Source organism: Oscarella lobularis, chromosome 13 (genome assembly GCF_947507565.1).
Source record: "Oscarella lobularis chromosome 13, ooOscLobu1.1, whole genome shotgun sequence".
NCBI classification, from domain to species: domain Eukaryota; kingdom Metazoa; phylum Porifera; class Homoscleromorpha; order Homosclerophorida; family Oscarellidae; genus Oscarella; species Oscarella lobularis.
Genome location: NC_089187.1, coordinates 2143460 through 2161596, shown reverse-complemented (window position 1 = coordinate 2161596; position 18137 = coordinate 2143460). Strand labels below are relative to the sequence as shown.

The following is an 18137-nucleotide window of genomic DNA, read 5'->3' as shown; positions in this document are numbered from 1 at the left end:
GACCCCCCTTCGCCCTGCCTACAGGCTCCGGCACGGTAAAAACCGTGGGCCACGCTGATCCGCCAATCCAGACTTGCCTTTTGCCTTCCCCCGAGCCGGTCCGTTCAAGGACGAGACGTGGCGAACCACGCCGCATCCACCCTCAGCCGCAACTGAAGAGAAATCGGTGTGCACTTCGCTTATGAACAGCGTAACCCCGCCCAGCGCGCTCATTGGTCCGTTGGGGTCACGTGGGGTTTATCCAACGCTCTGATTTGTTCCACCGAATTAGGCGCGAATTCGTAAACCGGTTTGAATACCGGTTTGACGATTGCTTGGTCAGCAATTTATTTTTGGCAATGAAATGATGCAAGCCTGTGACGCCATGACGCACCAAGTTCAAGATGGCGAATTAAGAAAGCCTCGTGGGACGCCTTTCCTCTTCTTCACGGTTTATTCCTTACGCTTCGTGTACATTTATTATGCCAGGTATATCCGGGTTTGCGTCGTCTTGACGTTCAAATCTCCTCTCTCATTTTGGCCATCGAACGAGTCGAAATGAGCGTAGAAGCGGCTACAGAAAGCTTGGAAAGAGCTGGCCGCCTGTCTTGGAGCGATTCGGAGACGGGATCGTCCGCAGTGATCGTGCGAAGCGAATCCGACGTGTTCGCGACGATGCCAAGCGACGATGCGAACGCAAAGGAATCGACGAAAGCCTCGCGAACGAACAGCGAATTGGAAAACAGCTCGTTTCCTTGTTCGACGTCGGCTCCGTTTCTTCAGAAGAAACGGGGAAAGACGAAAAGGGGCTCCAGAAAAAAAATCCCAATGGCGCCTGTCGATTCGAAGGAGAATCGTCACGATCTCAGCTATTCTTGGAAGAGGATACGTAGGAAAACCGAAGAGGTACGTACAGTACTGTAAGTTTTGTTTTTTTGAACCTAAATTCCCCACTGGGGGACTCCTTTCAGATTTGGAGTATGCCACTTGTAGCTGTTTCCAGTGACAATGACGATTCGTTGAAGCCATCTCCTCGTTTGCCTCTTCTGTATTTGCCTGAGGAGAAAACGCCACTGGTGGATACCTGCGAGCGTCGCGTTCTTCATCTACCTGACGAGATGATTGAGCCAGAGATAGAAGAGGAGACGTTTTCCATGCCACAATGGCGTCCTCTTGTTCGAAAGGAAGACCGTGCTGAAGAATCGCCACCGTTATCTTTGCCACGACTTCAGTTGGACCCGAAGACGAATGACGTTTGGCGACAAGAAGAGACAGTGATTGGGTCCTCAAAACTGCCACTTTTGTTTCTTGATTTGGAAGACCCTTCGATGCTCAGTCCTCCCGTGAGTCAAATCCCTTTGTTTCCTTCAGATGAAGACAGCTCCAAAAGGTAAAATGACTATTATACTGATAGTCCTTATAGTAGAAATGGGCTATTAATTCTTTAGGGTTTCTGGATTGGGAGTGCATTCACGGATACATCGACGTCGAATAGCTAAGAATAAAATTCTTCCTCGCAACAAGTTCAAATTTAGGACGAGCAAGGGTCAACCGAGTCAAACAGAAAAGAAAGAAAAAGCGGTTCAAGTAGACGATAGCAGCTCAACAGAGTCATCCGACTCTCTCAGTGTCGACGAAACAGAGAGAAATGGCTCTCGTCAAGAGGACAAAGACGAAGAGTCTGTCCAAGACGAACTTCAGACGGAACCTCTCGTACGAGAACAAAGTCCAGACATCGCCGATCTTCCAGCCAAACTCGATCGTCTCGAAACGGAAATTCGACTGCGACGCGAAGAGGAGCGACGCGCCGAGCCACTCGTCGTCGTCCCCGTCGATTTGTCACGACAGTGGAAAAATCGTTCGGCAGCGGAAATCGATCTGCATCCTATACTATTAACGCGACCCCAAGTCACAACGACGTCTGTTCAAACGGACGCGACTCCAATTATTCCACCAATTGAAACGCGTTTCTCTCCTCCTTCTCCTCCCTTTGTAACAGATACCGCGGTGACGAAGGATGACGTAGAGAAAGAGGATAAAGAAAACGATCAGGAGTCTGAAGTCGAGGCGATCCCAGACGTTGGGGATCGTTCTTCGTCTTCTGGTCCGGTTCGAGTTGACTTGACTCAAGTCGTGGCTTCTCAGCTGTTCTTCGAAGAGGATCCGGGTCGGAGTTCGTTTCTTAGCGTCGTGGATATTTCTGCGAGTCAGCTCGACGATCTTCCGACTGAGAATGAGGGTCCGGTTGAAAGAGAGAAAAGGGAGTGTGAGGTACAAGTTCACGAAACGTCTCCCTTGGACGATTCGTTGACTCGGCGTCTTTTATCGACTGGGGAAGAGGAAAATTTGGAGACTGACGCTACTCCTGAAAATGTTGAGACTGCAGCTCTTGATATGAATTTGCCTCCTGTGAAGGATGCCGCTTTGAAGAGTCGACTGGTTAGCATGATGGAACAGCTGAATGCCATAGAGGCGACGGCGAAGAGAATAGACATGGAATTTCAGGACTCTAAACTGGTGAGTATCATCAATACTCGAAGTAACTGAGTCGCGAAACGTAATTTATTAATTTTTTTCTTTGTAGCTTCTTCACACAATTGATCAACTGCAGTCAGTTGAAGAAATCGCCGAGCCCTTGCCGGAGGTACCTCAAATTCAAAGAGAAATTGAGAAAGAGCCAGAGAAAGACCAAGAAGAAGAAGAAGACGTATCTATTACCAAGGATAGCGAAGACACAGACTCTGAATCTCATTACCAGCCCGAAATCGATCAGCCAGAGATACCCAGCAAGGTAGCAAGCCCAGTACCATCCGAGAAAATCGAAGAAGAATCCAGCGGAGAAGCAAGACCTGCACCATCAGAAAAAGTCGACTTGCCTATTCCTACGGAAAGAATATCGTCACCTCCACCTGTTATAAAGCCAGTTCCATCGATTAAAAGCCCCTTGAGAGCTCCTAGGACTCGATATAGGGAGCGTCTACAATCTAAACCTAAATTATTAGCATCAAAGGCACCGCCTCGTCCAAAGCCTTCGATAGTTTTTGAAGAGGAGTGTCCTCCCGAGCCTACGGCGTCGCAAATCAAAGCCGTTTTTGCGGAAAGCGAGAGGTGAAGCAGACTCCGCCGATTTCTTTTCTTCCTCACGAGGGAGTGTTCTTTAGCAGTAAAAAACCGGCGAGAAATCGCGAGGAATTGCTTCAGTGGATGCGCAAGAAGCACGAAGAAAGGCAGGTCAAATATCTGCAGAAGACGACCCAGTTGCGAAGGGCCGAAGCGCATCCATTCAAGCCTCGAACGACTCGCAGAGCAACGGCAAGAAGTGCCAAAGAAAAAGAGTAAGACATCGTCTTCTCATCCCCCAAAATCTCACGCATGTTGTGACCCTTAGAGAACAGCTCAAGGAACATTTGGCCGAACGAGTTCAGGACGCCTTCAATTTGATGAGTAGCTTGGTCACTTCGAAGGAATCGACTCCAAGGCCACATAGAACGAGCGACGAGCCAATGCCACTTCCACGCGATGGAGAAACAGGTAATATTTCCGTATCGTCGTCTGGGAGCGTCATGAGTAATATCGATTGGGATGAAATAGATAGAATATTAGATTCGTAGAATTTTTCATGCAGCAGAGTAAATTTTCTAATTAAAGTCGTCATCATTGAGTCCGTCGAGCAGAGAAGTAATGGAGTCTTCAGCCTGCGGATTTTCACCCAGAGAGTCCAGAATCCCTTCTAGAAGCGCTTTGTCTATTGATGCAAGCGTTGCTTGGGCTGTTTTTGCTGGGTAGAGTCGGACTACATTTGCTGGCGTTACGTTGATATAGTGACGGCGGCCTGTCGGGCTAAATACGGTGGCCTAAAGAACATAGGACAGAGAGTGGGTGGTGGTGGTGGTGATACTGTACCCGCTTGAGAATCAATACTGATCCGACACTTAGAGCCGATCCGTGTTGTTCGAAGAGTTTCCTGTGAATCGATCCAGATATTTCGCCTATAAGGAAAAACGAGATATATGTAGAATTTAACTAACGATTCGTCTTCGTACCCGTTGGATCTTTGAGAAGGGCACTCGTGCTGTTTCCTGTCTGACTGATCGACTTGACGAGAACGCGTAGATGAGCGACTTTTCCGTCGGCAAGTCGTCCCAACGAAGCCTTCAGAAAAATACATTCACTGCACCAAAGATCAAAAGAGAGAAGTACCTGTTTGAGTGTATTGGCCACAGTGAATGAATTGAGAGGCGAGTCTTAGATCAAAAATCAATTAGTTGTCGACTTCATCAAGATTCCGTCTACGTACGCGTTTTGCCCGAAATTCCAAGTTGCTCGTTCATTAGTAGCCACGGATTCCCAGTGAAATCGGGATCCAAGTCATCCTTATTGTGACTACGTCGTAGAAGAGGACTCTTTTTTCTCGCAGGATTTCGAACTGCAATTTTCTTTTTTTCCGATACTACACTGTCAGCCTGAGATTTTTGCAGCGAGCATGATCTCGCTGGTTCGTCATTTGATAGAGATGATTTTGACTTTGGAAATTCCGTTTCGGTAGGAGACGCCGGTTTGCTCTTCTTTGAAGGCGGATTATACTCGAAAGCGGCTAATCGACTCAAAGACGGTCTAAGCTGCGCGATTCCTCCTCTCAATTCGACGTTGCTCTGAGGAATTTTATTCTGAGACGGTCTCAATGGTTGTGTCGACGGCTTAGTAGGCAGAGGGAGCTCCAGATCCTAACTCTTCTATTAGTCATCACACGCTTGATATGCACTACGGACCTCGTCTCCAAAAAAGTCGTCATCTTCCACCGAAAAGAAAGTCTTGTTTGACATTAGCGCACTCTGTCGGGGCGCCTAATCCCTCCCGTATGTTCCTTTGATCGATGATCGAAAGAATGTGCCGTTACTATAACAAAGAGGCCGTAGGCGTGCGGCGACCATGGGCTGTTCGCCGAGCGCGCCCAACATAAGCCGATCCGAATTCGAAGCCCGATTCGACGTCCTACAGAAGAAAATCTTCCTACTCGAGTCGGAACTGAACGACAAGCGCCCAAACGAAGCGATGCAGTCGCACCACGGCGGCGCAACAGCGAACGCAGACCCCGCGCCGTCGCGCGACGAAACCAAAACGAAGCAGCGCCGATTTCCCCGTCGCGCGGCGGCCCCCGGCGACGTTTCGCTCGGCGAAGCGGCGAGCTATCGACCGGAGACGGTCGCCGAGTGCTGGCAATTGGCCGACGCGACGTGCGCGCGACTCGGCGACGCTAAAAAACGCGCCGCCGTCGCCGCGGCGGCGACGAAGGCGAGACGCGGCTGGAAAACGATTCGGCTTTTCGTTTCGTCGACGTTCACGGATTTCTATTCGGAACGCGAAGCGTTGGTGAAGGAGGTGCGTTGCCAGGGGAAACGACGACCACCTTTTCGATTATGTCGTTAATTAATTAATTGGATGTTATTTTTAGGTTTTTCCCGATTTGAAGGCGTGGTGTCAAGCGCGAAAACTTCATCTGGTCGAATGCGATTTGAGATGGGGTGTGCCCAAGGACACGACGTCCGAAGAGACCCTGCGAACGTGTCTGAGCGAGATCGATCGATGCTTCGAAGACAACGCGGAGCCGTTCTTTCTGAATATGATAAGGTATACGTTCCATTATAGCAGCTCTCTCTCTCTATCTAATTTTGTTTTTAGTGAGAGAACGGGTTGGATTCCTGAGCCGACTGAAGTGCCGGGGCTACTGGCCGCTCAATACGGTTGGATACATGGGCTATCCGTCACGGAAATGGAAATCATGCACGGTGCCTACAGAAAAAAGAATGCTAATGGTTCGAGAAAGCGGGGCTCTTTTTTTTTTGAATTATCATTGCTTTTGTTATATATAGCCTTATTTATGATAAGAAATCCGTCTTTTTTGACGTCCGTTTTCGAGGACGTGAAGTACTTGTTCGTCGATTCGAATCCGATTGCTGGCGAGAAATTGAAGGCGCTGAAGAAGGCAATACGAAAGAGATTTCCCGTTAGAATTCGCGGCATATTAATTAATTAATTTGACTTGGATCACCGCTTCCGTAGAATCAATCGTTTAATTATTCGGCCATCTTTTCTAACGTCGATAGTTCCACTGGTCGGCCCGAATTGAAAGGTTTGGAGGACTTCAAGGCAACGGTGGGAGAGAAAACGTTTCGCGACTCTGTCGGTCCGACAGACGATAACTCTTTCGTACAGGTTCACCGATTTTTCAAGGAGAAACTCGAGGCGGCGTATCCATTGGATAATACTAGCAGTCACGACGTCGTCGAATCTCAAAGAATAGCTCACGAAGTATAATATTAATATTGTACGTTAAGTGTTTGGTTATGACGACAATTGCCTTTCTCTTAGATCTTTGTGGACAGTCGCGGCGGAACGGTCTTAGGACGGGAAGAAATTCTCGACGAGGTTCGACTCTAGAGGTCTGTGCATAATACATACTACGTTTATCTATTTAGATTCAATCTTACATAAACGGGTCGGGTCGATCGACGACTCCTCTCATTCTCGTCGGCAGCGCGGGCGCCGGCAAGTCGGCGGTGATGGCTCGCAGCGCCGTCACAACGCTGGGCAACGCCAAAGCGGGCGCCATACCAGGGTAAAGTCAAAAGAAAAAAAGAGATTCATAGGCGGTCATTGAACGTAGTGCGGGACTGAAGACGTGGCGCGTTTTCTATCACTTCATCGGCGCCGCGCCCGGGTCGACGGACATCGGTCATCTGTTGCAGAGGTTGCTGCGAGAATTGAAGTTCATGCGCGTGAGTTTGATAGAGACGGCGGGCGAAATCCTTGGTGGAGTTGTCGAATCTAGGAAAACGTTCCCTCGGACATAGAGAAGCTCGTGCAGGAAACGAATAGGGCACTCGCCGATCCCAATGCAGCTCCGTCGATTCTCTACATCGACGCTCTCAATCAGGTACCTACGTAAGAGATGGGATTTATCGAAGTAATCGTCTTTTCAGCTTGATGATGATTTGAATGCGAAATCTCTCAAGTGGCTCCCCGAAGTGCTCTCGTCGAACGTTCGCGTCGTTCTGTCGATGATCAATCAGACGGACTATCATCGCTCTCTCGCCTCGCGATCCAATTCGCCTAAGCAAGTGTTCTGCGGTCCGCTCAATCTATCGGCGAGAAGGGTACGCTTACGTCAACGCATGTTTCGGATATTTTTGATTTCTTCTCTCTCAAGGCTATTATCACGGAAACGTTTGCTCGCTATAACAAGCGACTCGACGACAGTCAAATGCGTTTGCTTCTCTCCAAAGACGGATCGGCGAATCCTCTCTGGTTGAGTCTTGCCTGCGAGGAACTTCGTCTCTTCGGAAGCTTCGAGAGGGTTCTCGACAAAATTCGCGAGTTGGCCGACGATCTTCTTAGGTAAGAAGAAATGAACCGAAAGAAAAAAAAACAGAATAACGAATCTTCGTAGTTTGTTGCAGCAAATATTGTCTCGACTCGAAGAAGAAAACGGCGGTCATCTCGTTATTGCGACCCTGTGTTTACTCGAGTGCTCTCGACACGGTCTGTTGGAATCTGAATTGTTGGTGTTGCTAGGCGACGAGGGCGACATTTTGCCGCCGGAAGACGGCTGGCTCGACGTGGAAGCAGCGACAGGAGGAGCTGACGACGTAAAGCGTACGCATATGCGAAATTGATTTTTGACTAATTTTTTATAGGCTCACGTTGACGTCGATGCGATTGTCGCTGATTTGAAAGCAGAAGTCGAGATGACCTACAGGACGGACGCCGTAGACAAACTAGCTTCTCAACTTGAAAACACTGGTATGTTCGAACGCTTTGACTACAGGCATACAAATCTCTTGATTTATTTATTTATGTCTTTCTTTAGGTATTGATTCGAGTGTCGCTCAGCCGAAACGTTTTTCTGAGCCTCTCGCCGCGGCGAAATGGTCTCTGGTGTATCGAGGCCTGCGACAGTTTCTTCGGCCGTGCGGCGACAGCGGGGAAGGTCGCTTGGATTTCTATCACAGGACGATGAGCAAAGCGATCAGACTGAAGTAAGACTATGAATATAAGGGAATTTTCTCGTAGGGTTACTGTCCTTAATTAAGGTATTTTGCACATGACGATAAGGCGTTCACGAAATTCCAGTACACGTGGTGGCACGGAAAACTGGCCGGGTTTTTCGAATCGGTCGACGATATGGATAGGAGATCGGAAGTAAGTCAAGCCAGCCTCTTCTCCCCGCCGTAACGTTTGCGCTTGCAGGAACTTCCTTATCATTTGGAAAAATTGCTGGATCACAGTCGTCTCGCTCGTTGTCTCGTCGAATGGCCCATGTTCGATCGTCTCTTCGAGGAACAGTCAAGGCTCGATCTATTGAAATCTTGGCGAAAAGTGCTCCATTTTTCGCGTATCTGTACTCCTCCCTCCTCCATATAGCCCTTCTCTTTCATAAGGCGGGCGGATACAAGGCAGCCTCGGCTTGCTACATGGAAGCTTTATCCGTCCTAAGAAAATCCGATAGTTGCAAGCCCGAAGAGCTCTCCCTAAGATTAGAAAAAGTGGCTCGATTCTTGTACGTTTTCCTCGCTGTTATTCAATAATCCGCGTACGACTCGTCCTCTCCGTCCGCGCTTTCGCAGGTCGCTAGCCGGCGAGTACTCGGACGCGTTCGCGTTGCTCGAAGAGGCGCAACGAATCGCGGAATCGCATCTCGGTAGCGAACCGGAGCGAATGGCAGATCTCTATTACGCTCTAGCTGACACAAAGAGCGAGGTGTGCTTTTACGCTCTGTATATGTAGTAGAGATAGACGCTTTATTATCAAGGTTGCGAAACTGCAAGATTTTATTGACTCCAATACGGCTGTTCAGTCGAAAGCCGTTATCGATTTGGCGCGGAAGAGTATCGAAATACGGAAAACGTTACCCGGCGACGAAAATGCCGTGCGTACCTATTTTTTTCGTTGGAAATATTTTTGATAATTCTTTTGTAGAAAAAACTCGGATTGGCCTATCTTCTGACGTCGTTTCACTTGTCGTCCTTCTTTCAAGCGAGAGGCAAGACGCCGGATTTGACTTCACAGCAAGCGAAGGAACAGGGCGTCGAAATGGCAAGAGAAGCAATAAAGATATTCCAACAAGTAAGATACGAATAAAAACGTTTCCCCAATATAACGGCGGAAAAAATAGCTCGGCGACGGAGAACGCCTAGCGGAAGCCTACATGGTCATAGGCCTTCACATCGACTCAAAAAATCCTAATCAGCTCGAGGTAGCTCGTCGGATTTTTCTAATATAGCCACGTACGATGGACGCGTTCGTTTAGTACTTACAAAAAGGCCTTTCGTTGTGCTTGCGCTCGTGCGGACGCTATCACATGCTGACCGCTCGTTTTCACATCAATATTGGGATCTACTACGAGGACAACGGCGACTATTTCAAGGCGTATGAATACTTCAAAGATTGGGCTGAAATATGCACGGAGGTAGGAAAGAGGGGGGGGGGGGGGGGGGGGGGGGGGACTTTTATGACCAAACGTTGTGTTCCCAGGTCTACGGTCCTTCTCATCCTAAAACGAAGCGGGCTAAGGGAACTCTCGAAGAGCCAATGTACGCCAAAATTCGTATGCAATTGGAGCAGAAAGGGCATCTCGATGCGCAATAATTGATTGACTCGTGTCAGGTAGAATTGGGTTTATGACTAAATGTCTATTATTCAGGTCGATGGGGCACTGTGATGCTCGTTATCAAATTGTAAAGTTCAAATGCGAAGAATGAGAATCATCTCCCTCTCTCTCTCTCTCTCTCTACAATTTCAAATTTTTAAAAAAGTCCTTGCCCGATCGTTTGAACTTGGCGAAGACGCCCTTCTTTTTGTGCTGGCTGTCGGCGCTCGAACTCTTTCGCCGATTGCCAGCGACGCCTTCGCCGCTACTACCATCATTCGACTCGCTTCGGGCCTCTCGCGAGTCGTCCAGAAGCAAAGCTTCGATTTTCTCAGTAACCGAATCCGTTTCCCTTCAAGAGAATAACTCCAAGAACTCCTCCCCTCGAAATCCATTAAAAAATGTCACCTTTGATTTCCTTTCGAGTTTTTCGGCGAAATGTTCGTGTTCGAAGTTTTCGCCGCTATCGTCGCCTTTTCCTCCTCTTTGACAATTTCTTTGAACGCCGCCGTGCTGTGCGGCGACGCGCACATTATGCTCGGCGGTCGTATCGTCTTAGTTGGTGACGTCGATTCGACGGCGAGGAAGGGATGTCGGAGAATGCCTTTGATCGTAATTCGTTCTTCGGCTCGAATGGCGAGCATCTTGCGAATCAAATCGCGACATTCTAGCGTGAAACATAACGAATGTATAGACTTTGAATATTTTAGGATTTTACCTGGAGACGTTCTCGACGAGAAATTCAGTCGTCCGCGAATTTGCGCCATCAGGACTTTGACGTTTGAGTCGTTGAATGGAAGACGACCGCAGACCATAGCAAAGGCGACGACTCCCCTGAAAAAAATCTATTTTTCACGAAAATCTTGCGCGAATTCTCACATGCTCCATATGTCGGACAGATTTCCCTCGTACGGCTCTCCGTTGAGAATTTGGGGCGACGCGTACGCATAGGAGCCGCAAAACGTCTCCAGTAGCTGCGACTTTCGAAACGGTCTCGCAAAGCCGAAGTCCGAAACTTTAACGTCGTTATTTTTATCCAACAAAATGTTCTCGCACTTCAAATCTCTAAGGAATCGACTATATAGGTCGCAATCGCCCAGCGCGCTCGCACCTGTGTACGATGCCGTTTTCGTGGCAGTGCTGGACAGCGAGCACCGTCTGCCGGAGTACGCGACGTGATTCATCTTCCGACAGGTATCCGCGATTGTTGATGTAGTCGAGAAGGTCGCCGCCCTCGGCGACGTCCATGACGAAGTATACCTTTTGCTCGGTTTCAAGAATTTCGTGTAATTTTATCTGAAAAAAATCGAGTGAGCGGTGCCGTGGTATGGAGAGCGCGCCGCGCGCCCACAATATGCTGGTGTTGTAGTTGTGATAGGACTTCCATTTCTCGACAGAGAAATTTTGCTAGATAGTCCTTCGGAGCTCTCTTTTTGTTAACAATCTTCACAGCTAGCTGGGCATGAAAGGACGAAGAGTCGCTTCTGTGGGCATATGTCAGTCTTCAGTCCCTAGTATTTTCTTACCTTAGCGCCCGAATCTCGTCGTTGGGCCAGTTTGACTTTGGCGTACGCGCCCGTGCCGAGTGTGGCTCCCAAGGCGTATTTGTCTATGTCTCCGCCCGCCATTCTGTGAGCGAAGATTGAAAAGAGCGTCTGGCAATTGTCGGCCGAGACGCGCTCTCATTGGTGGCTTTGTGATTGACGTACGTCACGTCACGGTTGTTACGAACTCAGTGATTCCTAAATAGACAGCCGCGCGGCGTGCAGAAAGATACTAAAAGAACTCAGTCATGCAGATATGAAATTGATCAGAATTAAAAAAAGAGAAATGAAAGCAACGGATTTTCGACTTGTAGAAGAAAATTCAAGTGAATCGATAGCTTCACCAATTAATTCGTATGGCGTTCAGGTACAGTACTGTAGACCAAAAATTAATCATAATCACGTGCAGCATTTGCAAGTGGGCGTGGGTGGGCGTCGTTAACGGTCGTTTACCATCCCGTATAGGAGGCGTTCCCCCAGCCGAAATTCCCAGTTTTTTCTAACTGCACGGCATCTTTTGATTGCTTCCCCTAAGAGCTTAGCAGATGCTGCTTCTCGCAGGGGCGAAGTGGCGTCATAGGGCATAAAAAATCACGCGATGGATCCAAAACGCAAGCTGGCGAGGTAAGATCTCGAACGGATGCAAAATTCACATTTCTATGGCTTCCTTCTCGTCGCGCGCAGACCGAAGGCCCCGGCGCCCCCACCGCCGCCGCCGTCGTCGTCCCACGTCAAATCGAGCTCCACCTCCTCCCCTTCTCTCTTTCGCGCGCTCCTCTATCGCTGTTCCAATGCGGAAAAGCAATGGATCGCCGTCACGAAGACGCTCGGAACGATTGCGATCGCTTTCGACGATCCCTATCGGGTCGAAGCGATCGAAAACGGACGAACGGTAGGAGAGAAAGGGTCCCGCCCCCAACTCGAACGTCATTTTCGCTCCTAGACGATCTCGTTCGAGATTCACGGCGAGATGAAAGTGCGCTGCAAGGACATGTTCGTTCAGTGGGGATCGAAAAACGACGTCGAGATGTACGGCGCCCGATTTGCGTCGAAAGAGGCGTCCGATCAGGTATCGCGCGACGAATCGGCGCGAGAAATTCAAAACGTCAAGGCGTCTTTATTTAGTTTAGAGACTGTCTAACGAACGTCGTGTCCAAATCGAACGATTCGAAAAAGAAAACGCCCCCGCCCCCGCCGACGATTTCGGTCAATTAATTAATCATGATTGTAGATTTTAATTAATTAATCAATTCGATTTTTTAGTCGAATGACTTGAAAATTCGCGTTCACTTACCGGCGAAACAGACGACAGTCGTAGCCGTGCCGCAAAAGTGAGTGAAAAACATAGACACACCCACGCAGTTTTTTTGAATAGCTATTCTTTCTCAGTTTCACCATGCTCAAACTTCTCTGTCTCATCTGCGAGCGACGGCATCTGAACCCTCGTCATCACACTCTCACTCTCCCGCCGCCCGGCCCCGGCAAAGAGCCGGTCAGCTTCAGCGGATCGACGCGACTCACGTCGCTCGACATCCAAGAAGTTCATCTCGTCGCACTGACAAATGGAAATGCGACTGGAGGCGGGGGCGGGGGCACCAGTGGCGGCATTTCGCAACTTCGTCTCGTCGTTCATCTTCCCTATCACGGCGAAAAGACGGTCGTCGCCGTGCCGCCTCAGCAGCCGTTGCTGGCTTTTTTGGAATATCTATGCGAGAAGAGAAACTTGAAAAGGGACGACTGTTCGTTGGAGTTGCTGAGCGGTCGACACAAGGCCGTCAATATGACGCTTCGGGTCGGCGATTTGAAAGTGAACGAGATACGTTTGCTGCACAAGAAAGGATGTACGTAATAACAAAGATATTTATCTTGAGATAATATTTTATTTTTTAGCTTTGAAGAGGTCGAGTTGCGTTATTCCGCCCAAGGGTCTTGGCAACGCTTCTCCTTCGAAACCCGATGTTAGTTATTGATTTTTTTTGTACTGGTTCTCTTTGCTAATTTTTCTTGTTTAGCATGCTCGTCAGTCGTCTCCGGCAATGAAAACAAAAGTAGGTTACGTGTTATATATATTGACTCGTTTTTCCTCATTGGGTTCTTCTCTATTAGAGTCATCCCCAATACGGTCACATTCCTTTGGTGGTAAGGTTTATTCTCCCTTGTAGAATGAGTCCCTTTGGTTTTTAAGTCTTGGCTTTCGCTAGCCTCTCAATATCGCTCCTCAGTGGGAACGCCTGTTTCAAATAGCTGGAGTATCTTCGGTACAACAGTGGCTAATTATTTATTAACCTTCATCTGTCTGTATTCACTCAGGCTCAAGTCTCAGACCCCAAAATATGCAAAGCTCTCAACCAATTCGTTCTCGCTAAAGGCGGACTGGAAGCGTTCCTGAAAGACGAGAAAGGTTCATAGATAGATAGACTCGCCTAGCATCTATGTCTTATACGATTTCGCGCACTTATAGCGGCGTCTGCCGTCTGCGGCTCGCCCGGCTTCCGCGCCATAATGAAACTCGACTCCAAGCCGCCGCCGCCGCGACGCAAAGCGTCGCCGTCGTCGCTCTCCACCTCATCGGCCGGCTCGTCGGCGTCCGACACCCAATCAGCGACGCCACGCAAGAAAAAACCGGCGCCACTCCCGCCCCGTCTCGCCGCTCTCAAGCCGGCCGACTCCGAACCGAACATCGCGAGTCTCTCGCAGCCGACGCGCGACGGCGGCGGCGGCGAACGGCACGCGCGTGCGAGTTCGACACCCGCGCCTGTTGTTGTTCAGAACGTCAAGCGAAAAGCTCCGGCGCCGCCGCCGCCGTCGCCGCTCAAACCGAAATCCCTATCCGAGTCGGATAAATCGAAGTCGACACGCGACGTCGATTCGCCGAAGAAAATTCGCTTGGGTCCGTCGCGACCGCCTGGGCCGCCGCCGGTTGTGTCGCCCGTGTCGCCCGTGTCCGACGAGTGCCCAGTGGAGGAACTTCCGCCGCCGCCGCTGCCTGACGACGTCGGGGAGCTTCCGTCTGACGATTTGCCGCCGCCGCCTGTTGATATGTTCGAAGACGAAGTGTTTTTACCTCCTCCTCCTCCTCCTCCTCTGACTACCGGCGATGGTGACGATTTGAGTGGGATTGTAGCGATGGATGTTGATGAATTGCCTCCTCCGCTTGATGATCTCTCCGAGCCAACGACGCCCATGCGAGGTAGGCTAACGTTTGGTATCACGTACGTGATAGAGAATTCCTAGCGTATTATTTAGGCGATCTTCAATCGTCGTTCGAGATGGAGATGAATCAACTGGTCAGTCTCCTCGATTCGGTCGCCGCCGAAGCCGAAGGTCATATCAAGGAGGAAACGATCAAGAATTCTCCGCCGCCGCCGCCGCCGAAACCGTCAAAACCGTCGAAACCGCCGCCGCCTGTGATAGCCAAAAAACCCGCCGCGGCTCCACCGCTTCCCACTAAACCTCCCCCACCCATCGTCGCCAAACCGGCACCTCCTAAACTCAAACCGCCCGTGCCTCCCCCTTCACCTATGATGAACCAGAAAAAAGGTGAGCCGGTTTACGCTTTACCGATAATACAGAAGCCGGCGCGCGCTTCACCTCCACCGCGACCGCCAATTCCCTTCGATAAGTCCCCCCTTGCGCGACGCCGAGCCGGTACTCTGCCTTCACCTCAGCCATCTCCTCGGTCAAAGCGATTGGCTCCGCCAATAAAGCCGATTCCGTACGCCGATTCGCCAGCAGCGAGACGGAAAGAGCTCGGATCGGTGTCGCCGAAGCAGGAACCGGTTTATGCAAAAGTGGTCAAGCGAGGTCGATCGAGCACTCTTCCGCTTCCCGACGACGCGGCGGCGGCGGCGACGCCGCCGTCGCCGTTGTTGAGAGAAAGATCGGAGACGCCGCCGGCCGTGCTGAAAGGTTTAGTCCTGTCGGACGGCACGGGAACGGTGCGCGGCGTCAAGGGACAAGTGCGAAAGGTCGTCGGATCGTTTCCGGACGTGAACGACGCGGGAAGCGAGGGCAATTCGCCGCGCTTCGAGAAAAAGGCAAACACGCCACCGACGCCACCTACGACGACGACGACGACGACAACGACGACGACGACGACGATGTCGTCTGAACGAAAGACGTCTGGTAATAATAAACCGTCGGCTCCAATCGTTTTTACGATTCCTCCGCCGCCCGCCGACTCGCCTCCGCCGCCTTCGCCATCCTCTCATCTATTATTGACGAATAAGAAATCGCCGCCGTCTCCTCTATTGTTGGAAGAAACGACGGACTCCGTCAATAGGCCGTCGCCTCTGCCACCACCGTTGCCGTTGGATGCCGGAGAAGAGGAGAAGGATTCGCTGCCGGCTCCTGATGCGGATTTGTGTCCTTCACCTGATGCGCTTCCACCTCCTCCTGATTCTCTATTTACCGTCGATGATGGTGACGATTTTGTCGCTCTTCCGCCGCCGCCTATTGCCGATGTTGACGAGCTGTTTCCGCCTCCGCCGCCGCCGTCGATGAGCAAGCAGTCGTCGACGACCTCGCTTCCTCCGCCGCCGCCGTCATTGTTTGACGATGACGTCGCCGAGGACAAGGTCGAAGATTCGTTGCCGGCACCTCCGGCAATCGAGCCCGATGTTTCGGTGGACGATACAGCTGATAAGGTAGTGGGTGAAACAGCAAAAGAGGACGTTGAAAAGGAAGGATCTGCGGTTGATGTGGCTTCAGCTGATAGCGGTTTGCTAACGGAAACTCAGAAGGACGAAACGCCTAAACCAGTTTACCCTACAACGGAAGAGAAAACGGATGTCGACCTCGTTGACGGCGCGGAGGATCAACCGAAGAACTTTGACATAAGCGAAGCTGAACCGTCGTCCCTTCCTGATGCCAAAACAGCGTCCAGTCCTCGAGAAGAAATCGAAAACGCAGAGCCGAGTGCTGACGTTTCTCCGACGCCTCTTCCTGACGCAGCATTGGACGGCAACGCTACTACTACTGTTGAAGATCATCAAGGAGAAACCATCGATGCCACATCGAATTCTCCCACCGACGAACCGTCGAACGATGATCTACCTCCTCCCGTTGTGCAAACGGATGACGATACGTCAGATGTCCCTTCGACTACAGACGTGAATAGAAATGACCCGGCAGCAGTGTCAAGCACTCCAGAAGACGTTGTGACTATGACTTCAGCAGACGGTGCTGCTCCCACGGAACCACTTATAGTACCCAATGTGCCTGACGATGAGCCCGGTACAGTGTCAGGTCCAATCATCAATTCCGAGCCTGATCAAAAAAGCGATGATGCAGAGTCGAGTTCTCCACCAGTGCCGCCCGATGACGTTTCACTTCCTTCTCCTGACGCAGCGTCGATTCCTCAGAAAGCAATCAGCAATGCAGAGGAACCGTCCACCAACGGAGCAGCGAAGGAGACCGACCCGGCGGAAAATGGCAAGGAAGAAGACTCAGAGAAGCCTCATGGCGATTCCCCCCCTTCATCTTCTCCTCCTCCTTTGCCTCCTGTCGACCCTCCGAGCGACGACGACGACGGTACGCCGACGAAGAAGAGCGACGACGGCGTTTCGCCGCACAGAAGTCTGTCGAAACGTAGTCACAGCCAAGAGGATCTTTTATCGAGCGGCGGTGCTCACGATCGCGTCAATCGAACGTCCGTGAGTTCGTCGGCTTTGAGCTCGGGACCGCACGGAAAGAAAGGTCTCAAATTGCGTTGGAACTCGGAGTTGGATTTGCGTACGCTCTACGGCGAGTACAGCGATACGTATTCGGAAGTTTTGACGGATATAAGGGAAGGAAAGCAGCAGTCCAACCTGAAAAAAGTGACATAGGAAAGCGCACGTCATTATCTATATTTCATTTTCCGCTTGTTAGATTCCCGACGTTCAGCCGAGACGGAAATCTACTGGCCATACCGGCATGGCTGCGGCACTATTTGACGCATTGGACGTCAGGCGAAAGAAAATGATTGACAGTGAGTCACTTCTTCCATTACGCTTATTTGTAAATAACAGATATATTTGCTTAGGGAGGAAGTCCAATGGTTTTGATGAGAATGAAGAAGATGGTGGTGAATGGGAATAAATAACGTCATGCATTTCTGCTCGTAAATCAAAGGGAACGGTAATCAGGCTGCTTTCCCGACTTGTCGTGTATTTATCTTTATCTGCTAATTTCACACACCCAAAATTTCATAGTTTTTATATTTGTATTCGACATAATAACACTAAAATCGAACACCCGGGGCCCCTGTTCTTAATATTTCTTTGTACACGAATTCCAGCACGTCGGTCCCCGTGTTCCACGGAACCAAATTTCCTTTGAACCCCACATCGGGATCCCGAAGGATTTCCAGTAAGGGAAAGCCCGTCTTTGCTAGAACGTAGTCAGTGGGGGAATCCAACAGTAAGCATGGGCAAACGTCTCCCTTTCCATCTCCGACATAGATTTTTTTAGCGTAACTAACGTCTTTTAGATAATCTTTCAGCACCGTTCCCTTGCAGAGATTTTTGGGACATCTTTTACATGCGTGGGTGTGATGATAACTGACTCTGAGACGCCCACTTTCGTCGAATTCGGCTGGATTGGTATAAATTTTATCGAAAGCGGCGTCCAATCCGTGAGCAGATAGAATCGTATCGATGAAAACTCGATTAGCGTCGGATATCAATAACAGGTTTATATTCTGAGCGCGCGCTAGGAGCGAGCACGTCTTTTTCATGTCGTCGTGAAAGGGAACCTTCTCGACGCATTGGCGAATCGCCTCGGGTCCGACGCCTTCGTCGAACAGTCCCGCAAAGACGTCGTTCATCAAATCCGTCCAGCAGACGCCCGAGCGACGCTGGAGAAGACGCTTCAGATCGGGTTTGAGCGCGAGAATCCACGTGTCGGAGTTGACGTCGATCAGAGTGTGATCGAAGTCGAACACGACGAGAATCGTCTCGACGACGGCCATATCACACATGCGCAGT

At 50.2% G+C, this 18137-nt stretch overlaps 6 protein-coding genes across 6 annotated transcripts; 3 read left to right on the top strand and 3 right to left on the bottom strand.

The window, feature by feature from the left end:
- The first annotated feature begins 418 nt into the window (after positions 1-418).
- LOC136194916 (triadin-like) lies at positions 419-3641 on the top strand. Its single transcript, XM_065984168.1, has 6 exons — positions 419-885; positions 951-1369; positions 1428-2496; positions 2564-3087; positions 3141-3314; positions 3368-3641. Exons 1-6 carry the CDS (start codon positions 538-540, stop codon positions 3588-3590), a joined length of 2757 nt encoding a protein of 918 aa, XP_065840240.1. The 5' UTR covers positions 419-537; the 3' UTR covers positions 3591-3641.
- LOC136194919 (homologous recombination OB-fold protein-like) lies at positions 3557-4837 on the bottom strand. The gene is made up of 6 exons (XM_065984172.1): positions 4749-4837; positions 4277-4703; positions 4180-4223; positions 4023-4131; positions 3883-3968; positions 3557-3833 (listed from the first exon to the last, which is right to left on the bottom strand). Exons 1-6 carry the CDS (start codon positions 4800-4802, stop codon positions 3618-3620), a joined length of 936 nt encoding a protein of 311 aa, XP_065840244.1. The 5' UTR covers positions 4803-4837; the 3' UTR covers positions 3557-3617.
- Positions 4838-4844: 7 nt separating this feature from the next.
- On the top strand, positions 4845-10712 carry LOC136194915 (TPR repeat-containing protein DDB_G0287407-like). Its single transcript, XM_065984167.1, has 24 exons — positions 4845-5358; positions 5432-5607; positions 5659-5792; positions 5850-5983; positions 6040-6132; positions 6193-6288; positions 6349-6405; positions 6456-6595; positions 6644-6755; positions 6809-6913; positions 6960-7133; positions 7187-7374; positions 7427-7625; positions 7674-7779; positions 7847-8015; positions 8070-8178; positions 8227-8355; positions 8418-8536; positions 8604-8736; positions 8789-8905; positions 8956-9102; positions 9152-9232; positions 9287-9445; positions 9511-10712. Exons 1-24 carry the CDS (start codon positions 4909-4911, stop codon positions 9622-9624), a joined length of 3441 nt encoding a protein of 1146 aa, XP_065840239.1. The 5' UTR covers positions 4845-4908; the 3' UTR covers positions 9625-10712.
- On the bottom strand, positions 9699-11453 carry LOC136194918 (testis-specific serine/threonine-protein kinase 3-like). The gene is made up of 7 exons (XM_065984171.1): positions 11152-11453; positions 10977-11081; positions 10737-10921; positions 10505-10690; positions 10344-10459; positions 10034-10292; positions 9699-9977 (listed from the first exon to the last, which is right to left on the bottom strand). Exons 1-7 carry the CDS (start codon positions 11251-11253, stop codon positions 9767-9769), a joined length of 1164 nt encoding a protein of 387 aa, XP_065840243.1. The 5' UTR covers positions 11254-11453; the 3' UTR covers positions 9699-9766.
- A 181-nt stretch (positions 11454-11634) lies between these two features.
- On the top strand, positions 11635-17403 carry LOC136194914 (histone-lysine N-methyltransferase 2D-like). Its single transcript, XM_065984165.1, has 15 exons — positions 11635-11793; positions 11854-12061; positions 12113-12238; positions 12295-12375; positions 12433-12500; positions 12559-13010; positions 13060-13127; positions 13182-13217; positions 13276-13308; positions 13371-13427; positions 13480-13570; positions 13631-14359; positions 14416-16988; positions 17041-17140; positions 17195-17403. The coding sequence occupies exons 1-15, from the start codon at positions 11768-11770 to the stop codon at positions 17248-17250; spliced, it is 4704 nt and encodes a 1567-aa protein (XP_065840237.1). The 5' UTR covers positions 11635-11767; the 3' UTR covers positions 17251-17403.
- On the bottom strand, positions 17311-18122 carry LOC136194920 (pyridoxal phosphate phosphatase PHOSPHO2-like). Its single transcript, XM_065984173.1, has one exon. The coding sequence runs from the start codon at positions 18119-18121 to the stop codon at positions 17393-17395; it is 729 nt and encodes a 242-aa protein (XP_065840245.1). The 5' UTR covers position 18122; the 3' UTR covers positions 17311-17392.
- Positions 18123-18137: the final 15 nt, after the last annotated feature.

What these genes read in the sequence shown, in the direction of transcription:
- LOC136194918 (XM_065984171.1), bottom strand. Translation starts at nt 11,253, where the DNA reads ATGGCGGGCGGAGACATAGACAAATACGCCTTGGGAGCCACACTCGGC. An exon ending in GAAAACGGCATCGTACACAG is followed by an intron (nt 10,691 to 10,736) that starts GTGCGAGCGCGC and finishes TCGATTCCTTAG; the next exon opens with AGATTTGAAGTGCGAGAACA. An exon ending in CTCGTCGAGAACGTCTCCAG is followed by an intron (nt 10,293 to 10,343) that starts GTAAAATCCTAA and finishes GTTTCACGCTAG; the next exon opens with AATGTCGCGATTTGATTCGC.
- LOC136194915 (XM_065984167.1), top strand. Translation starts at nt 4,909, where the DNA reads ATGGGCTGTTCGCCGAGCGCGCCCAACATAAGCCGATCCGAATTCGAA. An exon ending in CAGAAAAAAGAATGCTAATG is followed by an intron (nt 5,793 to 5,849) that starts GTTCGAGAAAGC and finishes TGTTATATATAG; the next exon opens with CCTTATTTATGATAAGAAAT. An exon ending in AAAATCCTAATCAGCTCGAG is followed by an intron (nt 9,233 to 9,286) that starts GTAGCTCGTCGG and finishes GCGTTCGTTTAG; the next exon opens with TACTTACAAAAAGGCCTTTC.
- LOC136194919 (XM_065984172.1), bottom strand. Translation starts at nt 4,802, where the DNA reads ATGTCAAACAAGACTTTCTTTTCGGTGGAAGATGACGACTTTTTTGGA. An exon ending in ACGACTTTTTTGGAGACGAG is followed by an intron (nt 4,704 to 4,748) that starts GTCCGTAGTGCA and finishes TAGAAGAGTTAG; the next exon opens with GATCTGGAGCTCCCTCTGCC. An exon ending in TGGAATTTCGGGCAAAACGC is followed by an intron (nt 4,224 to 4,276) that starts GTACGTAGACGG and finishes TTTTGATCTAAG; the next exon opens with ACTCGCCTCTCAATTCATTC.
- LOC136194916 (XM_065984168.1), top strand. Translation starts at nt 538, where the DNA reads ATGAGCGTAGAAGCGGCTACAGAAAGCTTGGAAAGAGCTGGCCGCCTG. An exon ending in AATTTCAGGACTCTAAACTG is followed by an intron (nt 2,497 to 2,563) that starts GTGAGTATCATC and finishes TTTTCTTTGTAG; the next exon opens with CTTCTTCACACAATTGATCA. An exon ending in GTTTTTGCGGAAAGCGAGAG is followed by an intron (nt 3,088 to 3,140) that starts GTGAAGCAGACT and finishes AGTGTTCTTTAG; the next exon opens with CAGTAAAAAACCGGCGAGAA.
- LOC136194914 (XM_065984165.1), top strand. Translation starts at nt 11,768, where the DNA reads ATGGATCCAAAACGCAAGCTGGCGAG. An exon ending in ACGGTCACATTCCTTTGGTG is followed by an intron (nt 13,309 to 13,370) that starts GTAAGGTTTATT and finishes GGCTTTCGCTAG; the next exon opens with CCTCTCAATATCGCTCCTCA. An exon ending in AGCAGTCCAACCTGAAAAAA is followed by an intron (nt 16,989 to 17,040) that starts GTGACATAGGAA and finishes TCCGCTTGTTAG; the next exon opens with ATTCCCGACGTTCAGCCGAG.
- LOC136194920 (XM_065984173.1), bottom strand. Translation starts at nt 18,121, where the DNA reads ATGGCCGTCGTCGAGACGATTCTCGTCGTGTTCGACTTCGATCACACT.